The sequence below is a fragment of the Ursus arctos genome, unplaced genomic scaffold (genome assembly GCF_023065955.2).
Source record: "Ursus arctos isolate Adak ecotype North America unplaced genomic scaffold, UrsArc2.0 scaffold_32, whole genome shotgun sequence".
In the NCBI taxonomy this organism is placed as follows: Eukaryota; Metazoa; Chordata; class Mammalia; order Carnivora; family Ursidae; genus Ursus; species Ursus arctos.
Window position 1 is genome coordinate 445,346 of NW_026623008.1, and position 24,380 is coordinate 469,725.

At 60.7% G+C, this 24,380-nt stretch overlaps 4 protein-coding genes and 1 pseudogene across 10 annotated transcripts; 4 read left to right on the forward strand and 1 right to left on the reverse strand.

Moving 5' to 3' along the window:
* Positions 1-128: 128 nt before the first annotated feature.
* PUSL1 (pseudouridine synthase like 1) lies at positions 129-3,353 on the forward strand. Of its 5 annotated transcripts, none has more exons than XM_026520098.4 (9): positions 129-331; positions 536-599; positions 736-923; positions 1,079-1,228; positions 1,316-1,486; positions 2,282-2,333; positions 2,417-2,579; positions 2,708-2,815; positions 3,055-3,353. In XM_026520098.4, the coding sequence occupies exons 1-8, from the start codon at positions 261-263 to the stop codon at positions 2,812-2,814; spliced, it is 966 nt and encodes a 321-aa protein (XP_026375883.1). In that variant the 5' UTR covers positions 129-260; the 3' UTR covers position 2,815; positions 3,055-3,353. The 5 variants fall into 5 exon arrangements, with proteins under 5 accessions (XP_026375883.1, XP_057161254.1, XP_048077812.1 ...); XM_048221854.2 differs by having other exon boundaries at positions 155-331; positions 2,711-2,815; XM_057305271.1 differs by lacking the exon at positions 2,708-2,815 and having other exon boundaries at positions 154-331.
* INTS11 (integrator complex subunit 11) lies at positions 3,264-15,040 on the reverse strand. Of its 2 annotated transcripts, none has more exons than XM_026520096.4 (17): positions 14,843-15,040; positions 12,609-12,706; positions 12,046-12,119; positions 10,561-10,789; positions 7,627-7,725; positions 7,510-7,544; positions 7,118-7,256; positions 6,522-6,586; positions 5,726-5,915; positions 5,299-5,382; positions 4,780-4,869; positions 4,516-4,678; positions 4,283-4,390; positions 4,137-4,198; positions 3,924-4,066; positions 3,719-3,848; positions 3,264-3,606 (listed from the first exon to the last, which is right to left on the reverse strand). In XM_026520096.4, exons 1-17 carry the CDS (start codon positions 14,868-14,870, stop codon positions 3,541-3,543), a joined length of 1,803 nt encoding a protein of 600 aa, XP_026375881.1. In that variant the 5' UTR covers positions 14,871-15,040; the 3' UTR covers positions 3,264-3,540. The 2 variants fall into 2 exon arrangements, with proteins under 2 accessions (XP_026375881.1, XP_026375882.1); XM_026520097.4 differs by having other exon boundaries at positions 3,924-4,039; positions 14,843-15,019.
* On the forward strand, positions 9,386-9,860 carry LOC123002166 (40S ribosomal protein S23-like; annotated as a pseudogene).
* Positions 15,041-15,113: 73 nt separating the features above from the next.
* On the forward strand, positions 15,114-19,008 carry CPTP (ceramide-1-phosphate transfer protein). Of its 2 annotated transcripts, none has more exons than XM_026520102.4 (3): positions 15,114-15,197; positions 17,041-17,174; positions 17,402-19,008. In XM_026520102.4, the coding sequence occupies exons 2-3, from the start codon at positions 17,053-17,055 to the stop codon at positions 17,922-17,924; spliced, it is 645 nt and encodes a 214-aa protein (XP_026375887.1). In that variant the 5' UTR covers positions 15,114-15,197; positions 17,041-17,052; the 3' UTR covers positions 17,925-19,008. The 2 variants fall into 2 exon arrangements, with proteins under 2 accessions (XP_026375887.1, XP_026375886.1); XM_026520101.4 differs by having other exon boundaries at positions 15,141-15,216.
* Positions 19,009-19,105: 97 nt separating this feature from the next.
* TAS1R3 (taste 1 receptor member 3) lies at positions 19,106-23,852 on the forward strand. Its single transcript, XM_026520095.3, is given in 7 exon segments — positions 19,106-20,895; positions 21,009-21,309; positions 21,399-22,181; positions 22,290-22,493; positions 22,653-22,773; positions 22,865-23,779; positions 23,782-23,852. Coding segments are annotated over 7 exon segments (2,580 nt in total). The 5' UTR covers positions 19,106-20,710.
* The last annotated feature ends 528 nt before the right edge of the window (positions 23,853-24,380 follow it).

Consider the following 24,380-nt stretch of genomic DNA (forward strand, 5'->3'; position numbering starts at 1 on the left):
CACCCTCTCCCTTAGTTCGGCCCCGCCCCCGCTCCCGCCCTAAGCGGCCATAGGGCGCCCTTAGCGGCCCTTCGTTCGGCCCCGCCCCCACTCCCGCCCTTAGCGGCCTAAGGCGCAGGCGCGAGCGCGGGCGCAGCCGGGGGCGTGGCCACATTGCTCCCCCGCGCGCGCTCACTCGCGCGCGCGCTGCGTTCACGTGCAGCTCTGCTGAGCCCGAGCCCGACCCCGCCGAGTGTGGCCGCGCTTCGCCGACTCCGGCCATGGGCCCTGCAGCAGGCTCGGTGACGGCGCGCTACCTCGTGTACTTCCAGTACTTGGGCACGGACTTTAAGTACGTCTTCCAGACCTCCCATCCGTGCCCGCGGCCCCCACTTTGTCCCGGCGCCCGACGTGGGAGCGGGGGGAGCTAAATTTAGGACGCGCACCTCTGGTCGCCAGGCTGGACGCCCGGGGAGGGAACGGACCTTGGAGGGCCGCAGAGGGCGGGGAAGGGCCCGAACCCCGTCTGCTAACCTGAGCCCGCCTCCGCCCGCAGCGGGGTCGCGGCCGTCAGGGGCTCCCAGCGCGCCGTCGCCGTCGGGGTCCAGAACTACCTGGAGGTGAGCTCTGGCGGCCAGCCGCCCGGAATGGAAAGAGGGAGACCCGAGGGCGGCGCAGATGGGAGCCCCCGCGCTTCTGCGGCCCGGTCTTCGCCCTGCGCTGCCCACCCCGCCCCAGGCGGCTCTGTCCCCTCAGGAAGCTGCAAAGCGGCTGAATTCGGTGGTGCCAGTCAAGTTCACCATCTCCAGCCGCACGGATGCCGGGGTCCATGCCCTATGCAACGCGGCTCACCTGGACGTCCAGCGCCGCTCAGGCCAGCCCCCTTTCTCCCCAGAGGTCCTGGCAGAGGCTCTCAACGCCCACCTGAGGCACCCGGCCATCCGGTGAGCACCCATCTGCTGTCTCCAGACTGGTCCACCATGCGTGGAGGCCATAAGTCAGGAAGGACTTGGTGTCTGGACAGAACCCTGGGAGTGAGATACCAAGGTGTCGCTTGGGTGGGTGGAGGGATCTGGAGTGCCTGATCTTGCTCCCACAGGATACTGCAGGCATTCCGAGTACCCAGTGACTTCCATGCCCGCCATGCAGCCACATCCAGGACCTACCTGTACCGCCTGGTCACTGGCTGCCACCGGCCTGACCAGCTGTCAGTGTTTGAACGGAACCGATGCTGGCCCCTGCGGGCAGGGTGAGTGTGGGTGTGAGCGAGTGGGAGGGGTTGTTAGACCCAGCTGGCTGGCTACTCCCTCCTGACCACTCACCTGGCTCCCTGCAGCTGCTTGGATGTGGGTGCCATGCGGGAAGCTGCCCAGCACCTGCTAGGGACGCATGACTTCAGTGCCTTCCAGTCAGCTGGCAGCCCGGCCACTAGCTCGGTGCGCACACTGCGCCGAGCCTCAGTGTCCCCTGACCCAGGCAGCCCCTTTGTCCTCCCCCAGGAGAACAGGTAAGGAAGGGCACCCTGCACACTAGCCAGAGGCTGGGGAAGCTGGATTTAACTTCCCTGGCAGGGGTGGTGCAGACGCAGCACACAGCTGGGGCTGGGGACCCCCCTGGGCATCCATCATTCCTCACAGGGGGATACTAGTCAGCTGAGTGGCATGGCCCCAACAACCAAGAACCTACAGCTGTGCCCTCCCCCCAGGGTGGGTTCCTGCCCTGCCCTACCCTGCCCAGCTCAGCATTCATTGCCTAGTACATGGATCTTGGCAGCTGCTGAAAAGCCTTTGCTGAAAGAGAAGCACCAGGCCAGTGGTTCCGGCCCTACCTGCCAGGGGGTTGGCTCCGCTGCCCCTGGCACTGTCCCTGGGGCCTCTGGCCAGATGTCAGCTGTTGACTTCCAAAACCTTCCCCGTTGGAGCCAGCATGGAGGAGGAACTTCTGCATGGTCAGCTGAAGAGCCCCTGGCCTGGGGCTTGGGTCCCTGGTAGATGAGCTGGCCACGCTCAGCTCCCTCAGCTGCCGCAGAGCCTGCACCGGGACCTCCACCTCAGCGGCACCTCCATCGGAGGGCCTGTTCCCATTGCCAAAGCCCCCAGAAGGCTCTGCTGCCCCTCCCACTCACAGTGTCCCTCCCACCAGCTTCACTTGAGGGTAGGATGGTCAGTGGAAGCCCTGGGGTGGAAGAGAGTGGGAACCAGTATCCCCCAGACCCCTTCCCCTGCCCGCCTCCTTGTCCGGGGCCACAGTGTGGACTCGGGGGCTGCCCTGGGCCAGACATCGCAAGTGCCAGTATTTCTAGGTTGCGGTTCTGGAACCTGGAGTTTGAGAGCCAGTCCTTCCTGTACAGACAGGTGGGCTCTGCGCTGGGCCTCCCGGGGGTGGGGGTGGCCCTGAGGGGCTGGGCCCCTATGGCAGTCTTGGCTTTGGGTTGCAGGTGCGGAGAATGACAGCTGTGCTGGTGGCTGTGGGGCTGGGGGCTTTGATGCCTGCTCAGGTGAAGGTGATCCTGGAAAGCCGGGACCCCCTGGGCAGGCACCAGGCACGTGTGGCCCCAGCCCATGGCTTATTCCTCAAGTCAGTGCTATACGGGAGACTCGGTAAGAGTACGCTGCCCTGAAAGGTGCCTGCGTGCATCCCACTGATTGACCCCGTCCTAAGGCTGGGTGCTTGATGGGGGAGGGGCTCTTGGTGACAGCACAGCTGCAGCCCTCACCTGTCCTGCTAGCAGGTGGCAATCCAGCCTCTGTTCAGCGGGAAGGCAAGGAAGCCCCAGGTTGGCCAAAAAATCTCCAGCTGGAGAACAGCAGCCCAAAAGTAGGAGGCCTGGAGTAAGGTACCTGGACCCCTAGACCCAAGGGCCTTGGACCCCTAGGTACCCGGATCCCAAGATCTACGCCCTGGACCCCTCCTGACCTGGGCCCTAGGATCGAGTTCCCAGTAGAGGAGGGAGGCTGCGGGGGTTCCCCTCAGGGAGTAGGGAGGGGCCTGAGAGGCAGGGGCTCTGCAGCCCAGATGAAGCTGTTGACCTATGGCCAGGCCCAGACTCTGTAGAAACCCTCCTGTGCCCTGCAGGGTTTACCACACGGAAGGCACAGATCACCCCCAGATGCCCAGCTGACGTCAGGGCACCATGACACACAGAGCCCTGCTGCCATGCAGGCCTCCTGCCTCCTGCTGGCCTGTACCTGCCTCAAGTCCCCAGCTTCCTGGGCACCCAGGTCTGCCACAGGTGAACTGCAGGAAAAAGGCCTGAGTATCAAGAAGGGAACATCCACGCAGCCTTTGGTTCAGTTTTTACTGGAAATTAATACCGCAGGAGCATCCACCTATCTCCTGGGGCCTCACGAATAGAAATAAAGGGTGACCAAGTCCTTAAGCCTCTTTCTTTCCTTAGCCAAAAGTGGCCAGTTGGGCAGACACATGACACTGTGGTCTTGTCCTCACAGACAAGGGCTGTGAGCAGCCGTGGGCTCCACATCCAAGGACACAGAGGGAAGAGCTGAGGCACAGACACGGCCCTGGAATGAAAGCCTAGGTCCCTCTGGTGACCAGCTGACCTCAGCTGGGGGCCTGGGGGAGGCCCTTCTTGAGCAGTGACGTGAGGTAACTTCCCAGCTCCTCATCCTAGAGCCAGATACAAGAGGGGACAGTCATCGCATCCTCCCCAACCACCACACCTGGGCAGCCCCCGCCTCTCCTGACCTCCCGGGAATGGGGGCTCCCCGGCCCAACTCACCTGGTAGGTCCAGGAGACCAGCAGCACCTTGGTGCCCGGGTCCTCTGAGTGGGCAGCGGCCTGGATGAGGATGGACTCCACGGTCACGGACCCATCGGGAAGGTGCTGCACGCAGTGATCCTTGAGCATGCTGCGGGGAGGCACAGTGAGACCCCACCTTGGGTCCCGCTTACCACCCCCAGAGCCAGGAGTGGGGTACACCCACCTCTTCAGGTGGCTGTAGACCCGCATGGCCGTCTCCTGCTCCTTGCGAGGGTCATGGAGATGCACGCGGCAGGTGAAGCGCAGCTGGTGCTCCACCAGGCCCAGCTCCTTGAGGGCCTGCTCTGAGGACACGAGCCGGAAGTTCTGTGGGGCAGGGGAAGGTCAGGGGGCAAGGGAGCACCCCTCACCCCCACCCAAGCACAGGCACACTCACACTGTCCTTCATGATCAGAGTGCCATGCAGGAGCCGGGGCTTTTTGGCGTCAGGAAGCAACCCTGCAGAGAAAGGGGCAGTGATGGGAGCTGTCCACCAGCTGCGCCGCTGCCCTGCCCCTGCCCAGTGTGCCCGGCCCTGCGTACCCTGTGCCATCTCCCGCTTCAGCAGCCCCAGCGAGATGCCCACGGGGATGCTGGGGCTCGTGGGCAGTGTCACCGTCTCACCGTTGGCTGGCATGTAGCAGTTGACCCCTGGGCAAGAGTGGGAGGAGCAGGGAGCCTCAGTCTAGACCATCTGGCCCTGCCCATGCTGACCCATGGGTAGACCCCACATTCCCTGTATCGGCCCAAGCCCACCCCATGCCTGGGCTGCCTACGGAATTCCTGCTCAATCTTCTGCTTCAGGAACTCCATCTTCTTGGCTTCCCCATGTACGAGCAGCACACTCTCGGGCTCTGCCTGGCCCACCAGCTGCATGATGCCCTTGGCGTCAGCATGGGCGCTGAAGGACATGTACTCCACCTGCATCTTGACCTCCAACTGCAGCATCACAGTGCACATGGGCCGTTACCACAAGCAGCAGGCTCCAAGGGCTCCCTACCAACCCAAAAGGGGGAGCTGCCGGGGAAGCGGGTACTCACCACCTGCCGCCCCTCCATCTCCAGCTTGCGCTGCCCACTGAGGATCTTATGGCCCACAGTGCCCTGCACGCAGTAGCCAGGCATGATGACCTGTGGGGGAGGGAGGGATGGAGCCGGCAGCCACCCTGTAACACAGTCCCCACCCCAAAGGCCGCCTCAGGGGGCTTCCTCCCTGTCTCTTCACCCTGCCCTTCCTACCTGTCAGAACCTATACCCTTAATGGCACCTTTCCTTTGCCAGCGGCTCCCTATCCCAGGCCCCACTGCAGACCCGGGCAGGCTCAGGAGTCTCAGCACAAGCCCACCTGGCCTGAGTATCACATCAGCTCAGGAGGCCAGAAGACGTTACTGCCTGATGCAACAGGCTGACACAGCAAGAGTCTGAGCTGCCTGTGTGAGACACGGGCCCAGGATGCCAAGCCCTGTCCTGACAAACAGCAGTGTCCCCAAGCCAAGCAGAGCCCCTGTTCCCCCACCTCTGCCCAACCTCACAGGCCCTTCTAGCACCTAGACCTCTTACCATGTTCTTCTCATTCCCTGCCCACTTCCGGAAGATCTGCAGGGACTGGCCAGCATGCAGCATGCCTGGTGTGGCAAACACAACCTGCGGGGGTGGGTGGGGATGGGGACAGTCAGCGCAGCAGCGCCCGCCTGTCAAAGAACCAGTGTTGGCCACAAGTCTAGCCCTTCCTCTGCCCTCAGAGCCTTTTGACTCTGCACCTGCCACAGGCCCTACCTTCTGACCCCACCCCGTCTCTCCCCCAGCACGGCACCCCACTCCCTGAGGGAGACCTGCAGGCAAGGCCCCTGGCATGTCCCGGACATGGAGGAGGTACACATGCGTGGACAGTCAGCATTGGCCCCAGGTGCCCCACCCTGGGGCAGGCATGACTTGGCTACAACAGGCACAGGACAGCCATCCCCAGCCCCTCCTGGTCAGGCCTCACCATTGGGCCCGGGTTGTCAGCAAACGCTCGATCGAAGGCTTTGATGTGCTTGAACTCAAACATGTTCCTCTGGACAAAGGTCTTACGGATCTTCTGGTTGGTCCAGGTTATGAAGAGCTTGTAGTAGTGGTTGGCCTTCTCTGTCAGGCCCGTGGAGAAGTAAATGGGGGCCTTTAGGTTCATGCGCTCCCTGTGGACAGTGCAGGACCACAGTGAGGAGGCTGCCAGGAAAGGGCTGGCCCATGTCACCCCTCACACCCTCAGCCTGGGTTGTGTCCGGTGGAAGGAACAACTCCCTGATGTCCCCCACCTCAGTCCACTTCCTTCTATAAAATGTTGGTTCTTTTTTTTTTTTTTTTTAAAGATTTTACTTATTTATTCGACACAGATAGAGACAGCCAGCGAGAGAGGGAACACAAGCAGGGGGAGTGGGAGAGGAAGAAGCAGGCTCACAGCGGAGGAGCCTGATGTGGGGCTCGATCCCAGAACGCCGGGATCACGCCCTGAGCCGAAGGCAGACGCTTAACCGCTGTGCCACCCAGGCGCCCCTAAAATGTTGGTTCTGAAGAAGGAAACAGAGCACATGCGGGTGGAGGGAGGACAACATGACAAGGCCTCCTGGCTTGGGCGGGCACCCCCACAGATACCAGGCACCCTGACTACATCTGATAGGGGCCAGTGCTACAGGCTATGCTCTACCTGGAGCTGAACTGAGGACCTTCCCGGGCTGGACACAGGCATCCCGCTAATGCCCACTCAGGCCAGGGGTCCCAGAAACCAATCTGACTGCACCTACCAGAAGGTCTCCAGCAGGATGCAGAGCTCCTGAGCACGGCCCAGGGCAAACACAGGGATCAGCACCTGCAGGGGGAAGGCAAGGGTGCCTGAGGCAGGAGTCCCTGGCTGTGCTGCCCACCCAAGTTAAGCCCACATCTGATCCTAGAGGACAGGCAGCTGTACCCTGTGGCTGCCTTCTCAGGGAGCAGCTGCTATAAAGACTGGCCCTGCTGGTAGCTCTGATGGTCAGAGGCTGCATCCACTGAGAGGTCATAGCCAGGCATCCTGAGAGCCAGACGCCCTTTGCAAGCCACAGGTAAAGCCCCCTACACTCTCCCCACAAGTCCTGGTCCCAGCCACAATCTATCCAAAAACGACCACAGTGGATACTCTGGCCAGCCCTGGTCTGGGATCTGAAGTGAGAGATGAATACACACCCCACTAGTCTTTGGAGAAGTTTTTCTTCCTAATGCTGAGCAAATCTTCCTCCTTGCATGCCCAGAACACAAAACACCCATCTCCTGACATGCCAGAAGTGGCCAAAGGACTGTGTAGCATGGTCAGGGTGGGCACGTGGCCCAGAGCCCTGCTTGGCACTCCGCCTGCACCAGCTACCTTCCCTCCACGTTCCACGGCCTCGTGGACCTTCTTCAGAAAGTCTCGCTCCCGGCAGCGTTTGGAGTCCCGGATGGTCGTGGCGTAGGTAGATTCTGTGATGAGCAGGTTGGGGCGGCATTTGTCAATCCACGCAGCTCTGTAACAGAGGTGGGCTTGGCCGGAGGTGGACAATCCACATGGCTGTAAGGCCAGGAGCAACAAAACAGACCCCAGCCACAGGTTCCCTGGACCCTCTGGCAAGCAGCACACTAGGGGAGACCGGAGGAAGAGACTCTGCCATGCACAGAGGACACGTGGCAGAAACCAATGCATGGACTGCCCAGGCACCCAGCATAGCCACAAGCATCACTGCTCCCCACAGGATGAAAGAAACACATCAGCCTACTCACCCCAAATGTCGGTCCGGGGTCATATTATAATCACCCTGGCAAAGAATGTCACAGTAAAACAGGTGCCTCCTCTCCCTGGCTAAGCAGTACCCCTGTGCCCCAAGTGCTTCCACTGACCGTGTAGACCACAGATTCTGAGCCCACTTTAATCTGGAACATGGCTGCCCCCAGCACGTGGCCTGCATAGTAGGCCTTGATTTCAAGTTCATCGTCCACCTACAGAGGAGAGGGCTCGAGTCAGGTCTTCAGGCTATGCTAGGTAGGTGGTCAGTTGAAGAGTATGGCAGAGGGACCAGGGAGGTGGACACTGGGGAGGCAGAGGGCAGAAGAGGAGAACATGGTTCCAAGCCTTTCATCATTTCCTGTTTCTCACAATGTCCAGTTCTCAACCAAAAGCAAGCAGACACAAGAGATGAGACACCAGCATGGAAAACAAGAGAAACAACAGTGTAGAGAAGCAGACTCAGGGCTCCTAGAGTTTTCAGACACAGAGTTTAAGAGGGCTGTGACTAATATATTCAGAGAAATAAAAGAAGTTTAAGAATGTTGACCACAAAACTAGAAATTATCTTAAAAAGTAGAAATACTAAAGCCAAAAGCTATAATCACCCAAATAAAAAAATGAATGGATGAATTTAACAGCATGCTATATATAATCGAAGAGTAGTAAGGCAGTAAAACACACAGAAAGGACTGTCTAGCACAAAGCACAGAAAGACAAATGCACGAGGGAAGGTCTGGAGTAAGAAGGCCTCACATTCTGCCATCTGGGGCCCTGGGTTGGAGGAGGACAACGGGCAGGAGCAACACTGGAAGAACCAGATGAAAGACATCGGGCCACAAATCCACGAGGCTTCACACCTGGACAGGTTCAATGAGAACAACATGCAGGTCCATCACAGCATACCCACCAAAATCCAAAGAAAAGGGTATAATCCTACAACCAGCCTCACACTAAAGATTCTCTTTCAAACAGTGAATAGAAAGAAACATTCAAAGTACTGAGAAGAAGTAATTGCCAAACTAGGATTCCACATGTCACGAAAAAGTGCCTCAGGAATGAGGGTGAAGCAGAGCCATCTGCAGACAATTAAAAGCAAATTCACTGCCAACAGATCCATACGGGTGTCCTTCGGGAAGAAGGTAAGTCATCGCAAAGACAAGTGAAGAACACAGGAAGTAGAGAGGGTAAATACAGAGATGACGCCTAGCAAAGCTGACCTCATCAGTATCAGTAATGATGTCCCCCTAGGTTTCATATATATTGAGCAAACTAAAACAAGGGCACATAATAAAATGTTCTAAGACCTTTGCATTATCGAGAGGCAAAACCTCCAAATACCTTAGATTTTTGTTGTCACGGATGCATTTTGTAAACTCTATCACTATGAGAATTACAAGAATATAAAATAACTAACCAAATAAAAGGAGAAACAGAAGGGCGCCTGAGTGGCTCAGTAGGTTAAATGTCTGCCTTCGGCTCAGGTCACAGTCCCAAGGTCCTGAGATGGAGCCCCGTGTCGGGCTCCCTGCTCAGAAGGGAGTCTGCTTCTGCTTCTCCCTCTCCTTCTGCCCCTCCCCCCGTTAGTATTCTATCTCTCTCTCTCTCACTCACTTGCTCTCTCTCTCAAATAAATAAACAAATAAAATCTTAAAAAAAAATAAATTTAAAAAATCAATCCAAAGAAAGCAGTAAGAGAAAAAAAAAACAGAACAGGCAACACAAATAGGAAGCAAATAGTAAGAGAGTGGAGCTAAACTCAAAGTTTTCTTATTAAATGTGGAGTCCAAATGCTCCGCCTGGACAAGTTATCAGGATAGATTAACAGCAACAACAACAAAATCCTCTCTTGCTCTGGCCCGTGGCGCCGGCAGGATGGGCACGACTTGCAGTCCTCGTACTGCCAGGAAGCCCCACAGCCACCGATGAGATCAGAAGTGACATTATGAACAGTGTGAGAAAACACACGTGGGCACAGCCCTGAAGGCCAACGCTTTTGGAGGCGCTCCCATGCAAAGGGAATTGTGCTGGGAGACGTAGGAGTTGAAGCCAAATAGCCAAATTCTACCATCAGAAAGTGTGTCAGGGTCCAGCTGATCAAGAATGGCAAAAAAACCCCGCAGCCTTTGTGCCCAATGACGGTTGTCTGACGTTTACTGAGGAAAATGATGAAGCTGTAGTTCCTAGATTTGGTCACAAAGGTCATGCTGTCACAGACATTCCTAGAATTTGCTTTAAGACCGTCAAAATAGCCAACGTCTCTCTTTTGGCCTTTTACAAAGGCAAGAAGGGAAAACCCAGATCCTAAGTTTGATGGTGAAAACATAATAGTAATAAATTTTCATATGCCAAAAACCCACAAAAAACAAGCAAACAATAAACCAAATTACATGCCACTTAAAAGAGCTACATTTAAAACATGACGCAGTAAAGTTCAAAGTAAAACGATGGAAAAGACACACTATGCAAACAACCAAAGGTGGGGGTGGTGGGGATGGTGTGGCGTTAGCCGAAACACAGACTTTCAGGGGAAAAGTCTTATTAAAGATAAACACACATACTTCGTGTTGACAAGAAGTTCAACCAGAAATAACTGGAAACACATAGGTAACCAGTAACAAGCAAACTCCGCTGACTCTACGGAGAAACAGACAAATCTCTAATCTTCGTGATAAAGTTTACCCAATTTGATGGCATTTGCCTGCTTAGAACCCCTCACTTCCTTGCTGACCCACACAAAACAGTCAGAGTCAAAACCCAAACTCCACAGCCCAGTACTGGCTGCCCTTCGGGGCTCGCCAACCTCACGGTCCAGTCTCTGCCCCTACCACCCCGGCCGGCACACCCTCTCAGACGCACTCAGGCGCACAGCTGGGTGAGCAGCAGAGGTCCCACATGCTTGATGGGTGCTGGGCACGCTGCCCTGTGTGCGCCTGAATCTGGGCTGGGACCCTGATTCTCGACTGACCCCATGTGCCTGCCCAAGGCTGCCTCCCGGTAGCCCCACAGTACCCGACAGAGAGTGAGATGGGGTGTGCTGGGGCCCTGACCTGGACCGTCTGGTGCAGGTGGACAGCTACCACCTTCTTCATACAGTCTTTGATCATCTGGGAGGTGAAGAAGTTGGCCTCACCCTTCTTGTCCACAGCAATCTTGCGGTAGTCCTCCAGCAGGATGGGGCAGATGGCCTGGGTGGGGTGGGTCATGTAGATGGGCCCATCATAGCCCACCATCTCGCTGAAGTAGGGGAGTGCCCCACAGTGGTCCAGGTGGAAGTGGCTGGGGGTGCAACACAGGTCAGCCCAGGGCCACTGCTCCCCAACCAAGCCTGCCCCCCACAGCCCCTCCACGCCAGCAGAGGCTCATGGTCATTCCACCCATTCGTTCTTCTGTGCACTGACTGCCTACTGTGTATGAGATGCCGTCCTCAGTACCAGAGTGAGGAGTGAGCAAAAGAGATAAAATCTACTACCTTCCTGGAACTCAGAATCTAAATGTCCGATAACGCAGTGAGCATGAAAGAGGTAATGCTGTGTCACGTGGGCACACGTTCTATAGAGTAATGGAAAGTAGCTAAGAAGGGGACAGGGCACCAGGACAGTGACCATCTCTGGTGGATGGACAGGAAGACCCCACGGCATGTGAACCACAGCAGGAAGGCACCGGAGCAAAGGGAACAGAGTGCTGTGTGTCCATGAGTAGAGCAGACCCACTGTGTGAAGCCCATGTCCAAGAAGGAACTGAGACCACAGGAGCCTCAGAGCAGCTGAGGATGGGGTCGGCAGATCCTCTGGCTTGCAGGATGCGGGGGGAAGACCAGCAGGAGGCTGCTGTGGTCATTTGGCCACAGGGCAAAGGTCAGGGTCAGGAAAAGGACTGGATCCCGAAAACTGTGGACTATCTGGGTGGAGTGTGAGGAACTGGAGGAAAGCAGAAGCCCCATTCAGCCAGGTTGGGGAGGTCGACTGCCACCAGGGGGGCCAGACCATGAGTCTGGACGTCAGGGCAGGGTGGACGGGAATGTACAGCAAGATCAGTGAGCATCGAGGACCAGCAAGGAGGGTGTAGTCACTGCTGCCAAATGCTGCTGAGAGGCCGAGCGAGGAGGCCTGACAAGTAGCCCAGGGGCTCACATGGGAAATGCTCCATCTTTGCATTGTTGGGGGAGTAGGCTCCCTGCCATGGGCCTGCTGCCCTAACACAGCCTCGTCTTCCTGGGGTAGCTGGGGCAGAGCCAATAGGCACACGCCACACAGTGTGCCCCCTGGCTCCACGGCGCTGACCAAAGCCCACCAAGGAGCAACCGTGAATACTGTAACCTCATGCGAGTGCACGGCCTCCAGGACCACTGTCCAGAGGCAAGGGGGGCAGCCCAGAGGGGGCGCCACACCAGCAACCTAGAACAAAACGGGGGTCTGCAACGCCCCACAGCCTGCAGCCTCCCTGGGCCCTGAGTGGCTCTCCTGGGCCCTGAGGGTCCTCGGGGTGGGGCCAGCTGTGAGCCCACACAACACTAACAGCCGACAGGTGCCTACCTGATAATCACACAGTCCAGGAAGTCGGTCAGCCGGCCGTTGCGGGTGATGTAGGAGAAGTCAGGGAAGCGCCTCTGACAAGCCAAGAAAAAGGGTCAGAACACGGTTGCCCTGGGTCTGCCAGCACTCCAGAGAGTGGCAGCCAGGAGTGGGGAACGAGGGCACAGGCTGAGCCTGGCCAGCCACACCAGGACCATTAACTGCTCACAGCCTCAGGGCACACAGGGAGGGGTCAAAGTGCTGGGCACCAGTCACCAAGCCAGAAGCCCTGCCTGGGGAGCACTGAGCTGCCCCATATGACTCTACAGGAGCCCAAGAGCCCCTGCTCTGGTACAGACCAAGCCTTCCACACAGGGCATCCCATCTGTCAACTGGTGATGGTGGGGACACTGCCAGGGAATGCAGTGACCCCAGGCCCACCTGCCTCCTACCACTGCCCACTTGCCCAAACTCCCTACTCCGTGGGTCAGAGTCTGAGGCTCTGATGCCTGGATCCCGCTGAGAATAGCAATGAGGAGCAGGCTGAATGAGGTCCCTCCAGGCTACCTTCCCTCAGGACTCACGTCATCATTGAACCCCATGTGCATTCCGCAGTCCAGCATGACATTCTTGCCAGCGATGGAGACCAGGATGCAGCTTCGGCCCACATCCTGGCCAGCCCCTGAAAAGGAAGAGGGATGAGGTGCCGCCACCCCCATGTTCCTCTCCCTGCTGCTGCAAGCCGTGGCCCCAGCCCCAAGACCAAGGCTCAGCCACCTGCCTCATACCTCCACTGGGAACTCTGGGTCCCTGCCCCGCAGAACCCTCGGTGGGCTGGGAAAACTAGACCCCCACGGCTGCTGTGCAGATGAAGTGTGACACAGAAGCACCACCACCACCCCCTCTACACACAGGTCAGGGAAATGTGCAGGGAAGGGGCAAAGTGCCAAGGCTGCCGAGCGACTTCTAGACCACATGCCCTCCCCCACTACACCTCCAGCCTCAGGCCCTGCCACCACCACCTACGTCAGATGGAAAAAGACCCTCACCTCTCGAGGGAGCAGCCCACCTGCTGCGGCTGACTGGCACCTTCAAAGGCCAGGGGCTGTGTAACAGGTGCTGGACTGTGGTCCTGGCACTTAATAGGGGTAAGCCGGCACTCCACAGGGCATCACCACCCCTCCTGAAAACTCAACTGCCTGAAAACTCATCTGGGCTATGGGGCCCTCTCCCCCAGGACCTATGCGCAGAAGGCATCAAGCACGTCCAGGTGGTGTCACTGCAGAGGGACACCTGTGCAGCTTCAGCCGGCCATGGGGAGACATGGCCCCAGCTGTCCAACAATGACCAACTACAGCGGCCAGAGTGCAGATGGCCCACCACCACACCCCCTCAGGGCACCCACAGCCCAGAACTTAAGCTGAGTCCTATCCATGTTCCTAACTTCAAGCCCTACCCATCTCCTCCAGCCCCAGCAGGGCACATCCCACCCACCTCCGCTGGGGTCTGGAGGCCCAAGAAGAAAGGGACACAGCCTTGCAGGGCCTGATGACAGCAAATGAGCTGCTTTCCATCTTGATCCTACAAGCCTCCCTCTGCCAGCCACCTGAACCTTCTGTTAGCACCACACACATCAAGGTGGCCCAGAGCAGAACCCAAGCTGGTCCTTCAGAAGCTTCAGTCACCCATGACTACAGTGGGTCATCCCAGCCAAGAGCTTCGTCTACGTGCTTCAAGCAGCCCAGCCATAGGCAGTGGCCTGGAGGTCTCTCATAAGCCTGCTTCTGCCCCACCAGGACGATGGCAGGGTCTCAGCCGTCCGCTCCCTGCTGAACCTGTAGCCCTAAAACTGTGCCCAGCACAGAGGCCCTCCAGACATTTGCGTGGGGGAAGGGGAGGGCTGCCCCTCTTTACAGAGGACATGAAGGCACAGAAGTCATGGGATCAGCCCATGGACACATGGCTCCTACGCATGGGGCCAGGAATGGTTTTCTGGACTCCACAGCTCAGCTCTTAGACACTGGCCCCTGCTCCCAACAGGACTCACGACCATCCCATGGGGCCTATGTGACGAAGAGCTCACACCACGAGAAAGGATATGGAGCTGTGTGGGAGATCTGTACAGGAAAATGCTCCCCACACACGGCCCAGTGGAGGAGGCAGGTTCTGGGACAGCACAGAGCACCAGCGCAGGAAGAATGCCCAGAGAGCTCTAGAGGGCTGGCCACCAAAATGCAAAATGATAACCCCAGCTGTTTCCGGTACCCTGGATTCTCAGTGACCTCTCCTCCTTCACGGTGTTCTGCGCTCTTTGGGCTTTCAAAAGGGTGCGTTTATATCTTTCACAAAATGCAAAGCTTCTTTAAAAAACAACAACAACATTGCAGATATGCAGTAAGGCTGAACTGTGACAGCGGATGGCTGCACTAGGTAAACGGGAAGCTGCGGGTAACGGGGGCGAGACAGATGCACAAGGGGGAAGAAAGCCGAGGCGGGGAGCGAAGGCCACGTAAGGCACCAGTCCATGTGGACAGAGGCCGGCGCAGCGAGAACGGAGACCCCGTGGCTCTCGGGGACCGCGTCCGGAGGGCGGACCCCAGGAGAAGCTGCCCGCGTCCGGACCCACCCTCTTTGCACGGTGAGGAGAGCTGCGGACGCAGCAGCACAGCAGCGGGCCGACCCCCGAGCCGTCCCGAGGCCTCCGCTGCCGAGAGCCGGGGGCTCCGCGAACCTGGCCGGCCCTCTGCGCGCCCGCGGCTCGTCCCCAGACCACCGCCCGGCCCCGCGCCCGCGAGGCCGCCGGGCGCGCCTCACTCACCCAAGGGAGTGACCCTGATCTCGGGCATGCTGCCGGGCGCGCTCCCAGGACCCGTAGCCTCTGCCCTCACCGAGCCGGCAGAACCACTGCAGCCGGGCCACAACCACAGACCCGGGACCCCCGCCGCGCCGGATCCGGATCGCTGCGTCGTACCGCGCAGGCGCAGCCCCAATGGGGTCAGCTTCCGGTGCGCCCGCCGGAAACGCCGGCCCACGCGTCGATCCTCCGGATTGGGTAGCTGGCAGCCAATCCCCGGATTGGGTAGCTGGCAGCCAATCCCCGGCGTCAGGGAGGTGGCCGGGGCGGGGCAGCGGGTCCCGCGGCGGCGGCTGCGGCAGCGGCGGCGGCGGCTCAGGTGAGCGGCGGCGGCCCAGGTATGCGGGAGGGTGCCAGGCTCCGGCCCGTGGCGGGGGAGCAGAGCCCAACCGAACTGGGCAGGTGGGCCTGGGCATCGCCAAGGGGCCAGGAGCAGGAGGGGGCGGCCGAGGACCTGGCTCCCACGCCGCCCCGGACGCCGGGCCCCTGCTTAATCCCTGGGCCTCAGCTGGAGTGGGACCCGCCTAGGACTGGGGCCCCGCTGTACCCGAGCCCGGGGACCGACCCGGCGCCACCTGGAGCTCCCTTCCCGAGCAAGACTTGTAGGGCTTCCTGGACAGGGCCTCACTCCAACCCGCTGGGCTTGGGGTGCCAGGGTGGGTGCCCTCTTCTCCTGGGGGCCTTCAGCCTGCCGTCAGCCAGAGAGCTGCGGGCACTCAGGCAGCCCTCCTGCCGAGACTTGACCTTGGGGCTGTGGGCTGACCGGGGAGCCTTGGTGGTGCCCTGCATCACCTCCCCAGAGCTGGCAGGCTGCCTGCCCCGGGCTGCACAGCCAGTGTCCTTCCTGTTGTTTGCAAGTTCTGAAAAGCTCCCAGCAGCTCCTCTGCGTTGCTGGCTCAGGTTCTAGACAGGAAGGCCAGGCCCACAGGATGTCTGGTGTCCAGGAAGGTAGCCCTGAAGACCTCAGAGACCATCTGCTCAGTGGATGGAAGGTAGGCCCTGAGAGAGGGGAGGGGCGTGCCGGAAGTCTCTGGAGCACCGTCTTCCTGAGGCCAGGCGCAACTGTCCCCACACCTGAAGACAGGGTGAGCTCACCTCTGGGAGCTCTGCCAATGCCAGGGGCCTCCAGGGCCTCAGCAGCCACGAGGCGCCATCAGATGCTCCTGGCATCCTGGGTGGTAAGATGCAGCTGAGTCCCCAGGGACCGTCAGAGCGCAACCCCAGTGCTGGCCCTGGGCTCCCAGGAGGGCAGAGGCTGAGTTGCCCAGGGGCACCCATTCAGTGTGTGGGCACTTGAATGTTTATGGAGTGACTGTATGAATGTGAGCAGAATCCAGGGCAGGACTCGCCTAGGGCGCTTCCAGGAGGTTCCTTGGGACTGGGGGAGGGCCTTATGGCTGTCTTCAGATGTAGAAGGGCTTTGGCTCAGCTGCCCTTCTGTGTGGCACCCGTACAGCCCCAGTAGGGGTGAAAAGATCCGTGTCTGTCAGGCAGTGCTGACCTTGCAGCCTCTGTTCTGGCCCCAGATGTAGCAGTAAAAGCAAAGAAGGGCCCAACCCACCTGGCCACCCTTCCTGGCCCTCCACTCGCTCTACTGTCTCTTTTGTCGTGGTACTTATCTTTTTTTACCTACCATGTTGGACTTTTCTGGCTTTCTCCAGGAATATCGCCCTAATAGGCAGGGCTGTTTGTCTCATGGGGCATCCACCTTGGAAGGGTACTTGGCTCTGGGCAGAGACTCAGCAGATGTTTCTCCAGCTGGTAAAACGAGACACAGTCTGGTGAGAGAGACAATAAATAAGCCAGGAAGCATGAGTAGAGATGTGTGCCGTAGATAGGACATAGCAGAGTGCTCTGACGAGCCTGAGTGACAAGGAGGGGCATGCTAAGATCTGGGGGCAGGTGTTCCAGGCCCAGGGCACAGCAGCATCTGTGACACAGGTCACTGTGTCAGAGCATGTGGCCCAGGCAGAGGGAAGTAAGCTCCTGGGGAGAAGGAGGCTGACCCAGGGATGGGGCCCACTGTGGGCTCTCAGTGGGGTCGGCCGGATCCCAGCCATTGCTTTCTGACTGCTCTTGCCCCCCACTCTGAAATAGTGACCCAGGGAGTGAGCTGATTCACAGGGAGACAGCCCACCAGCCTAACCACCTGTGTGTTTCAGTGCGCTTGAGATATGGATGGCTTGGAGTCGGACTTCAACCTGAAAGTCGTCTTAGTCAGCTTCAAGCAGTGTCTCAATGAGAAGGAGGAGGTGCTGCTGGACCACTACCTCGCCGGCTGGAGGGGGCTAGTCAGGTACATTTGGGGGGCACTGCCTTGCGGGGCCCCACGCTTCCCATGTGCTGCGGGGACACCGTGCGCACCCAGCTCCCGCCCGCTTGGGGCTGGTCAGCCCTTCTCACTCACCACGTGGCCGGCGGCACCGAGCCTTCCTACCCCTGTCTACAGGGGGACATGTGCCCCGGGAAGTGGGGCGCGGCCTCCCCTGCACCCAGGCTCAGTTCCTGCTTCCCCTCGAGCAGGTTCCTGAACAGCCTGGGCGCCATCTTCTCCTTCGTCTCTAAGGACGTCACCGCGAAGCTGCAGGTCATGGAGCGTCTGCGCAGTGGCCCACAGCGGGAGCACTACAGCAGCCTGCAGTCCATGGTGGCCTACGAGGTGGGCAACCAGCTGGTGGACCTGGAGCGGCGCTCCCGCCACCCTGACTCGGGCTGCCGGACAGTGCTTCGGCTGCACCGTGCCCTGCGCTGGCTACAGCTCTTCCTGGAAGGCCTGCGCACCAGCCCCGAGGACGCCCGCACAGCTGTGCTCTGCACCGATTCCTACAACGCCTCTCTGGCTGCCTACCACCCCTGGATCATCCGCCGGGCCGTCACCGTGGCCTTCTGTACGTTGCCCACACGCAAGGTCTTCCTGGAGGCCATGAACGTGGGGTCCCCAGAGCAGGCTGTGGAGATGCTGGGCGAAGCCCTGCCCTTTATTGAGCGTGTCTACAATGTCTCCCAGAAACTCTACGCTGAGCATTCTCTGCTGGACCTGCCCTAAGGGCCAGCGGGCCACGTGGGGCAGGTTTCCCCGCTCCAGAGCTGGGCTGGGGCAGCCAGCTCCTATCAGTCCCACTGTGGAGCTCTGTGGGTGCGCCAGGAATGGGAAGAACACTGTCCCGTGTTAGCCCAGCTTGATCAGAGCCACGGGCCCAGCGAGGCCCACTCAGGCTGTGCTTCTAGCCTGCGGCACGAGGGCTGTGCCAGAGAAAGCGGGCCCTGGCCTCTGCTCCTCCCTTTTCACTTTGCTCTGCCCAAGGCGTCTTTGCTTTACCCTCAGCTGAGTTACACATGTGTCCCAGCAGGCCTCACCTAGACGGTGAGGTGCAGAAGGCAGGGCAGGTAAGGGGCAGGATCAGCATTCACGGGACACCCGGAGAAGCTGCCCCCTGCCTGCGAGCCAAGTCGTGCAGTGGGACAAAGTCACAGGTGGCACAGAGACTTCCTCCTGCTGCCAGCAAACATATTTGCAGGTGCTTGTCCACCCCTGGTCCACCTCGGTGTCTGTACCCCCCTGGTCCACCTCGGTGTCTGTACCCAGGTACCCCCAGGCTCCTCCACACGGGGTTGGCCGTCCCCAGGACAGGGATAGAACCCCTGGGCAGCAGCCGGGAGCTGAAGCCCTGAGCGAAGGCCAGCCCTGCCTCTCTCTCTGCACTCTCATCAGCTGTCCCTGCAGCCACCCCGTCAGCCGGGTGCCCCCCCAGCAGCTGCCTGTGAGTCTGCACAGCACAGCCCAGAGCTCTGCGGAGTCCACAGCTCTGCCGGTCCAGGGCTAGCCTCTCACTCCCCGTCGTCCAGCAAGACTGTGTTCCCTCCTCCCTGCCCCTTGCTGCCCCACAGAGACTCATGAGATGGCACATGGAGAGAGCCTGGACCACGTGCCCAGCTGATAGGCCAGCCGTCACCCAGCGCTCGGGGGCCTGGCTTCTACCGGCGCTTCCCTGGGAGCCGGGGCCCCTCGATGCCAAGGGGGCCGTATCCACCGTGCCGCAGCTGCGCCTACGCGTCGGCTTGCAGAGACCCTGGAAAGTGTCATCGGGTGATGGTCTGTTCCGACATCAATAAACGCCACTCAGAGCAGGCAGTGCCCTCCAGGGCAGAGGTGTTTGGTGTGTCAGGCGGCTGCTTACTGAAGGGAGGAGGGGCGTGACCTCACGGGGCTGAGGCCCTACTGCTAGGCTCACGGGGCAGTGTCCAGCACAGGGACGTGAGGCGTAGCCCGGCCAGCATGGGGCAGCGGGATGCGGCCTGTCTGTGTTGTGTAGCCTTTAGCTTGGCCCCCCGAGCCGCCACCAAGGTCCATGTCGTCATCCCCACTTTACGGGCGAGAAAACAGAATGACCCGAGGTGCTGGGTTGAGGGCAACTGCACAGCTTGTAGGGAGGAGAAGACCTGTGCGTGGGAGCCGCCCTGTGGTGCAGCAGTGGTGGGACGGAAGAAGGACTCCTGTCAGGCAGCATGCTCTCCAGCACCCCAATGTCAGGCCCAAAGAGCGGTGTCTAATGCCAGGTGCCCTGCGCCTGCAGCTTCGCCCTGTCCCACGGGGGCCACAGCGCCGTGAGGTGCCAGCAAAGGCAGGTGACCGTGAGGGCGGCACACGTGTGCCCACGTGCACACAGATTACAGGGGCCGTGCACAGCACACGCGTCACACGCATGCTGTGTGTGCAGGTACAGTGCGCCGAGTGTGTGCTCGCACGTACATGCGTGCCCCAGGCGTGCCATGCAGGCTGCTCCCTCCCCACAGGCAGCGAGGATCGGATCCTAGACCATCCACTAGAAACGTCTGCCAGGCCCCAGCCAGGGTTGAGACCACCCGGAGCTCCTCCACTCCAGGGGTGTCAGTAGCCTCCCCCGGTTCCTCTGAGTGCCTCATGGGCACCCCGACACCTGAGCCTCGTGTCAGGTGCCCGGGGCACCCAGAGGCTAAGGAGAAACTGCTGGCACGTCCATCGGGGCTGACCTGCACATACCCAGTGTTGACCCAGCCTCAGAGGCCCATTTGGTTACAGCCTTTCCTGCCTCGTTTCCATACACTGTCCCGCAGGCCCAGCTGTGCCCTCTGTCCCCGGAGGGAGGCACCTGCTGTGTCAAGAGCCCAGGCAGGGTGTGGGCAGAACCAGGCTCAGGGTCCCTGAAGTTTCCAGGCCTCAGACACCCAGCAGAGCAACAGCCCAGACCTTTAAGTTGCACTGTTCTCAGACAAGCTGAGTGGCCACAGCCCTACCCTGGAGCCCTCCCCACCCCAGCCACAGGATGGAGAGCAGGCTGGCTGGCTGCCCCTGAACCTGCAGGTGGAGCCACCCCTGCAGCCCACCCCCTGCCCCCAACCCCCGACTCCTAACAGTCCTCCCCAGGGCTGGGAGAGGTGTTTCTGTACCCACTCCTCGGGGCACTGGTACCTCCCACAGGCAGCTGGAGACCCCAGGACCCTCTGGCAGGGAAGTCCTGAGTGTCGCTCCTCCTGTCCAGGAACGGGGTGGTTGCAGAGGGACGTGGACACAGGCAGGTAACAAGGTCATGGTCAGTGGTTGCTCAGCCTACCTGCCCACGTCACTGTCAGCCAGAGAGCCTGGTGGGTGGCATCAGGATAAGAGTCCAAGGAACACAGACCTATGGGGCCTAGGGAAACGAGGGTGTCCCCAGGGGCCCCTGGGCTTGGCAGGTGAGGACAAGTGAGGATTTTGCTAGGCAAATCCTTGGCCCTCCCCTGCCCCAAGTCATCATATCAGGGCCCCCACCTGGTTCTCTCATTTGCCATCCCTGCTGGAAGCTGCCACCTGCCATGCGAGGCCTGACTCTCCTGGGCCTCATGGCTCTCGTGGGCCTCGGAGCAGGCGCCCCATTGTGCTTATCCCGGCAGCTCAGGATGCAAGGGGACTACGTGCTGGGTGGGCTCTTCCCCCTGGGCTTGGCCGAGGATGCGGGTCTCGGCGACAGGACACAGCCCAATGCCACCGTGTGCACCAGGTAGGAGTGTGGGGGTAGGGAGCAAGGGGTGACGAGGGTGGGGGTGGCTCAGGTCTGGGGTGCTCCTGAGTGGGGACGAGGCGTCGGCCACCCTCAGCCCTGTGTGGCCCCAGGTTCTCGGCCCTTGGCCTGCTCTGGGCGCTGGCCATGAAGATGGCTGTGGAGGAGATCAACAATGGGTCTGCCCTGCTGCCGGGGCTGCACCTGGGCTACGACCTCTTTGACACGTGTTCAGAGCCCGTGGTGGCCATGAAGCCCAGCCTCATGTTCATGGCCAAAGCGGGCAGCTGCGACATTGCCGCCTACTGCAATTACACGCAGTACCAGCCCCGCGTGCTGGCTGTCATCGGACCCCACTCGTCCGAGCTCGCCCTCATCACGGGCAAGTTCTTCAGCTTCTTCCTCATGCCTCAGGTGCGCCCCCCACCCCACCGGGTCACCCGCCCCCGCCGGCCCTGCCCACAGGAGCCCCCACGTGAGGAGCTGCCTCCCGGTCGCTGCAGGTCAGCTATGGTGCCAGCACCGACCGGCTGAGCAACCGGGAGATCTTCCCGTCCTTCTTCCGCACGGTGCCCAGCGACCGCGTGCAGGCCATGGCGATGGTGGAGCTGCTGCAGGAGCTCGGCTGGAACTGGGTGGCCGCGGTGGGCAGCGACGACGAGTACGGCCGGCAGGGCCTGAGCCTCTTCTCCAGCCTGGCCAACACGAGGGGCATCTGCATCGCGCACGAGGGCCTGGTGCCGCTGCCGCGCGCGGGCAGCCTGCGGCTGGGCACCGTCCAGGGCCTGCTGCACCAGGTGAACCAGAGCAGCGTGCAGGTGGTGGTGCTGTTCGCCTCCGCCCGCGCTGCCCGCACCCTCTTCAGCTACAGCATCCACTGCAGGCTCTCGCCCAAGGTGTGGGTGGCCAGTGAGGCCTGGCTGACCTCGGACCTGGTCATGACGCTGCCCGGCATGGCCGAGGTGGGCACTGTGCTCGGCTTCCTGCAGCAGGGCGCCCTGATGCCCGAGTTCTCGTCCTACGTGCGGACCCGCCTGGCCCTGGCTGCCGACCCCGCCTTCTGTGCCTCGCTGGACGCTGAACAGCCAGGCCTGGAGGAGCACGTGGTGGGCCCACGCTGCCCCCAGTGCGACCACATCACGCTAGAGAACGTATCTGCGGGGCTGCTGCACCACCGGACCTTTGCTGCCTACGCGGCCGTGTATGGCGTGGCCCAGGCCCTCCACAACACGCTGCTCTGCAATGCGTCAGGCTGCCCCTCGCGGGAGCCTGTGCTGCCCTGGCAGGTGAGGGTGGGGAGCCCCCGGCACTCCTGAGAAGGAATTTCAGCGGGGGTTCGGGGCTAGAGGCGGCTACTTGCCCAGCCCCCCCACTGGCTCCGACCCGTCCCCCAGCTCCTGGAGAACATGTACAACACAAGCTTCCGCGCCCGCGGCCGGCTGCTGCGGTTCGATGCCAGTGGGAACGTGCACATGGATTATGACCTGAAGCTGTGGGTGTGGCAGGACCCGATGCCCGAGTTGCGCACCGTAGGAGCCTTCGATGGCCGCCTGAAGCTCTGGCACTCCCAGCTGTCCTGGCACACGCCAGGGAACCAGGTGAGAGCCCCAGGCCGCACGGCCCCAGCGGCGCAGCAGCATTCGGCCAGGAACGAGCTTGGCTCTGCCTGGGGCGGGGGGAGGGAGTGGGGGACCACCCCCAGGTCTGGGCGGGTGCATCCAGCCGAGCACGGCCTGAGCCCCAAGGCCCCGTGCCAGCCGCCCGTGTCCCAGTGCTCCCGGCAGTGCAGGGAGGGCCAGGTACGCCGAGTGAAGGGCTTCCACTCCTGCTGTTATGACTGCGTGGACTGCAAGGCCGGCAGCTATCAGCGCAGCCCAGGTGAGCACCTCTCCGAGGCCTATACAGGGTGGGAGTGAGGCCGAGGAGCCTGCACCCCCCCACCCATGCCCCCTCTTTCCTCCTACCACAGATGACCTCCTCTGCACCCAGTGTGACCAGAACCAGTGGTCCCCGGACCGGAGCACACGCTGCTTTCCCCGCAGGCCCACATTCCTGGCATGGCAGGAGCCAGCCGTGCTGGTACTGCTTATACTTCTGGGTCTGGCGCTGGGCCTGGTGCTGGCGGCCCTGGGGCTCTTCATCCGGCACTGGGACAGCCCACTGGTGCAGGCCTCAGGTGGGCCACGGGCCTGCTTTGGCCTGGCCTGCCTGGGCCTTGTCTGCCTCAGCGTCCTCCTGTTCCCTGGCCAGCCGGGCCCGGCCAGCTGCCTGGCCCAGCAGCCACTGCTCCACCTTCCACTCACTGGCTGCCTGAGCACGCTTTTCCTGCAAGCAGCCCAGATATTCGTGGGTTCAGAGCTGCCACCAAGCTGGGCAGAGCAACTGCGTGGCTGCCTGCAGGGGCCCTGGGCCTGGCTGGTGGTGCTGCTTGCTCTGCTGGCGGAAGCAGCATTATGTGCCTGGTACCTGGTGGTCTTCCCACCAGAGGTGGTGACGGACTGGTGGGTGCTGCCCACAGAGGCGCTGGTGCACTGCCGCGTGCGCTCCTGGATCAGCTTCGGCCTGGTGCATGCCACCAATGCCGTGCTGGCCTTCCTCTGCTTCCTGGGCACTTTCTTGGTGCAGAGCTGGCCAGGCCACTACAATGGCGCCCGTGGCCTCACTTTTGCCATGCTAGCCTACTTCATCACCTGGATCTCCTTCGTGCCCCTCTTTGCCAATGTGCATGTGGTCTACCAGCCCACGGTGCAGATGGGCGCCACCCTCCTCTGTGCCCTGGGCATCCTGGCCACCTTCCACCTGCCCAAGTGCTACCTGCTGCTGTGGCGGCCGGAGCTCAACACCCCTGAGTTCTTCCTGGGAGATGATGCCAGAGGACAGGGCAGCAGTGGTACTGGGGGGAAGGAGACTCAGGGCAAAAGCAAGTGACCCCTGACCCAGTGACCTCACCCCAGTGAACCCAGACTTAGTTGAGAGTTCCTATGAAGCAACCCCCAGACTGTACCCCAGCTGCTGAGCCCGCCCCCAGCTCTAGATCCTGACTGCAGGCTGACTGCTGACCTTAACGCCACAGCGATCCTTGGGCCTGCAGCATTCACGGAGGGCCTCAGCACCCACCTGGGCCCCAGAAAAGCTCTGTATCTGTCCTAGCCAAGCCCTGGCCAGGGCCTACCCAGGTGATCCAGCCCCACTATTCCAGAAAGAGGCCCATTAAAAGGTTCCTCGGGGCTCATGTAGTTCACACCAAGAGCTCAGGAAAGCCCCCAGCCAGATCACTTGAACTCCAAGCTGAGCATTACTTGCCTGGCCAGGCCCAGCCTGGAGCCTCCAGCCAGCACTCCGTCCAAGCATCACGGGGATGGGAGGTTGGTGGGTGGGCTGGAGCTGTTCTGACCCTTCTGCAGGGGCATGTGACTGACCATGGGCCCCAGAGTGGGACAGGAATGGTGAGCAGGGCAGGGGCGCACACCCAACCTCCCCCTCTC

Coding starts and splice junctions, on each gene's coding strand:
- PUSL1 (XM_026520098.4), top strand. CDS start 261: ATGGGCCCTGCAGCAGGCTCGGTGACGGCGCGCTACCTCGTGTACTTC. Junction 600..735: donor GGGTCCAGAACTACCTGGAG/GTGAGCTCTGGC, acceptor CTGTCCCCTCAG/GAAGCTGCAAAGCGGCTGAA. Junction 1,487..2,281: donor GTCCTCCCCCAGGAGAACAG/GTAAGGAAGGGC, acceptor CAGTATTTCTAG/GTTGCGGTTCTGGAACCTGG.
- INTS11 (XM_026520096.4), bottom strand. CDS start 14,870: ATGCCCGAGATCAGGGTCACTCCCTTGG. Junction 5,383..5,725: donor CTGACAACCCGGGCCCAATG/GTGAGGCCTGAC, acceptor CCACCCCCGCAG/GTTGTGTTTGCCACACCAGG. Junction 4,391..4,515: donor GAAGATTGAGCAGGAATTCC/GTAGGCAGCCCA, acceptor ACTCTTGCCCAG/GGGTCAACTGCTACATGCCA.
- CPTP (XM_026520102.4), top strand. CDS start 17,053: ATGGATGGCTTGGAGTCGGACTTCAACCTGAAAGTCGTCTTAGTCAGC. Junction 17,175..17,401: donor GGCTGGAGGGGGCTAGTCAG/GTACATTTGGGG, acceptor CCCCTCGAGCAG/GTTCCTGAACAGCCTGGGCG.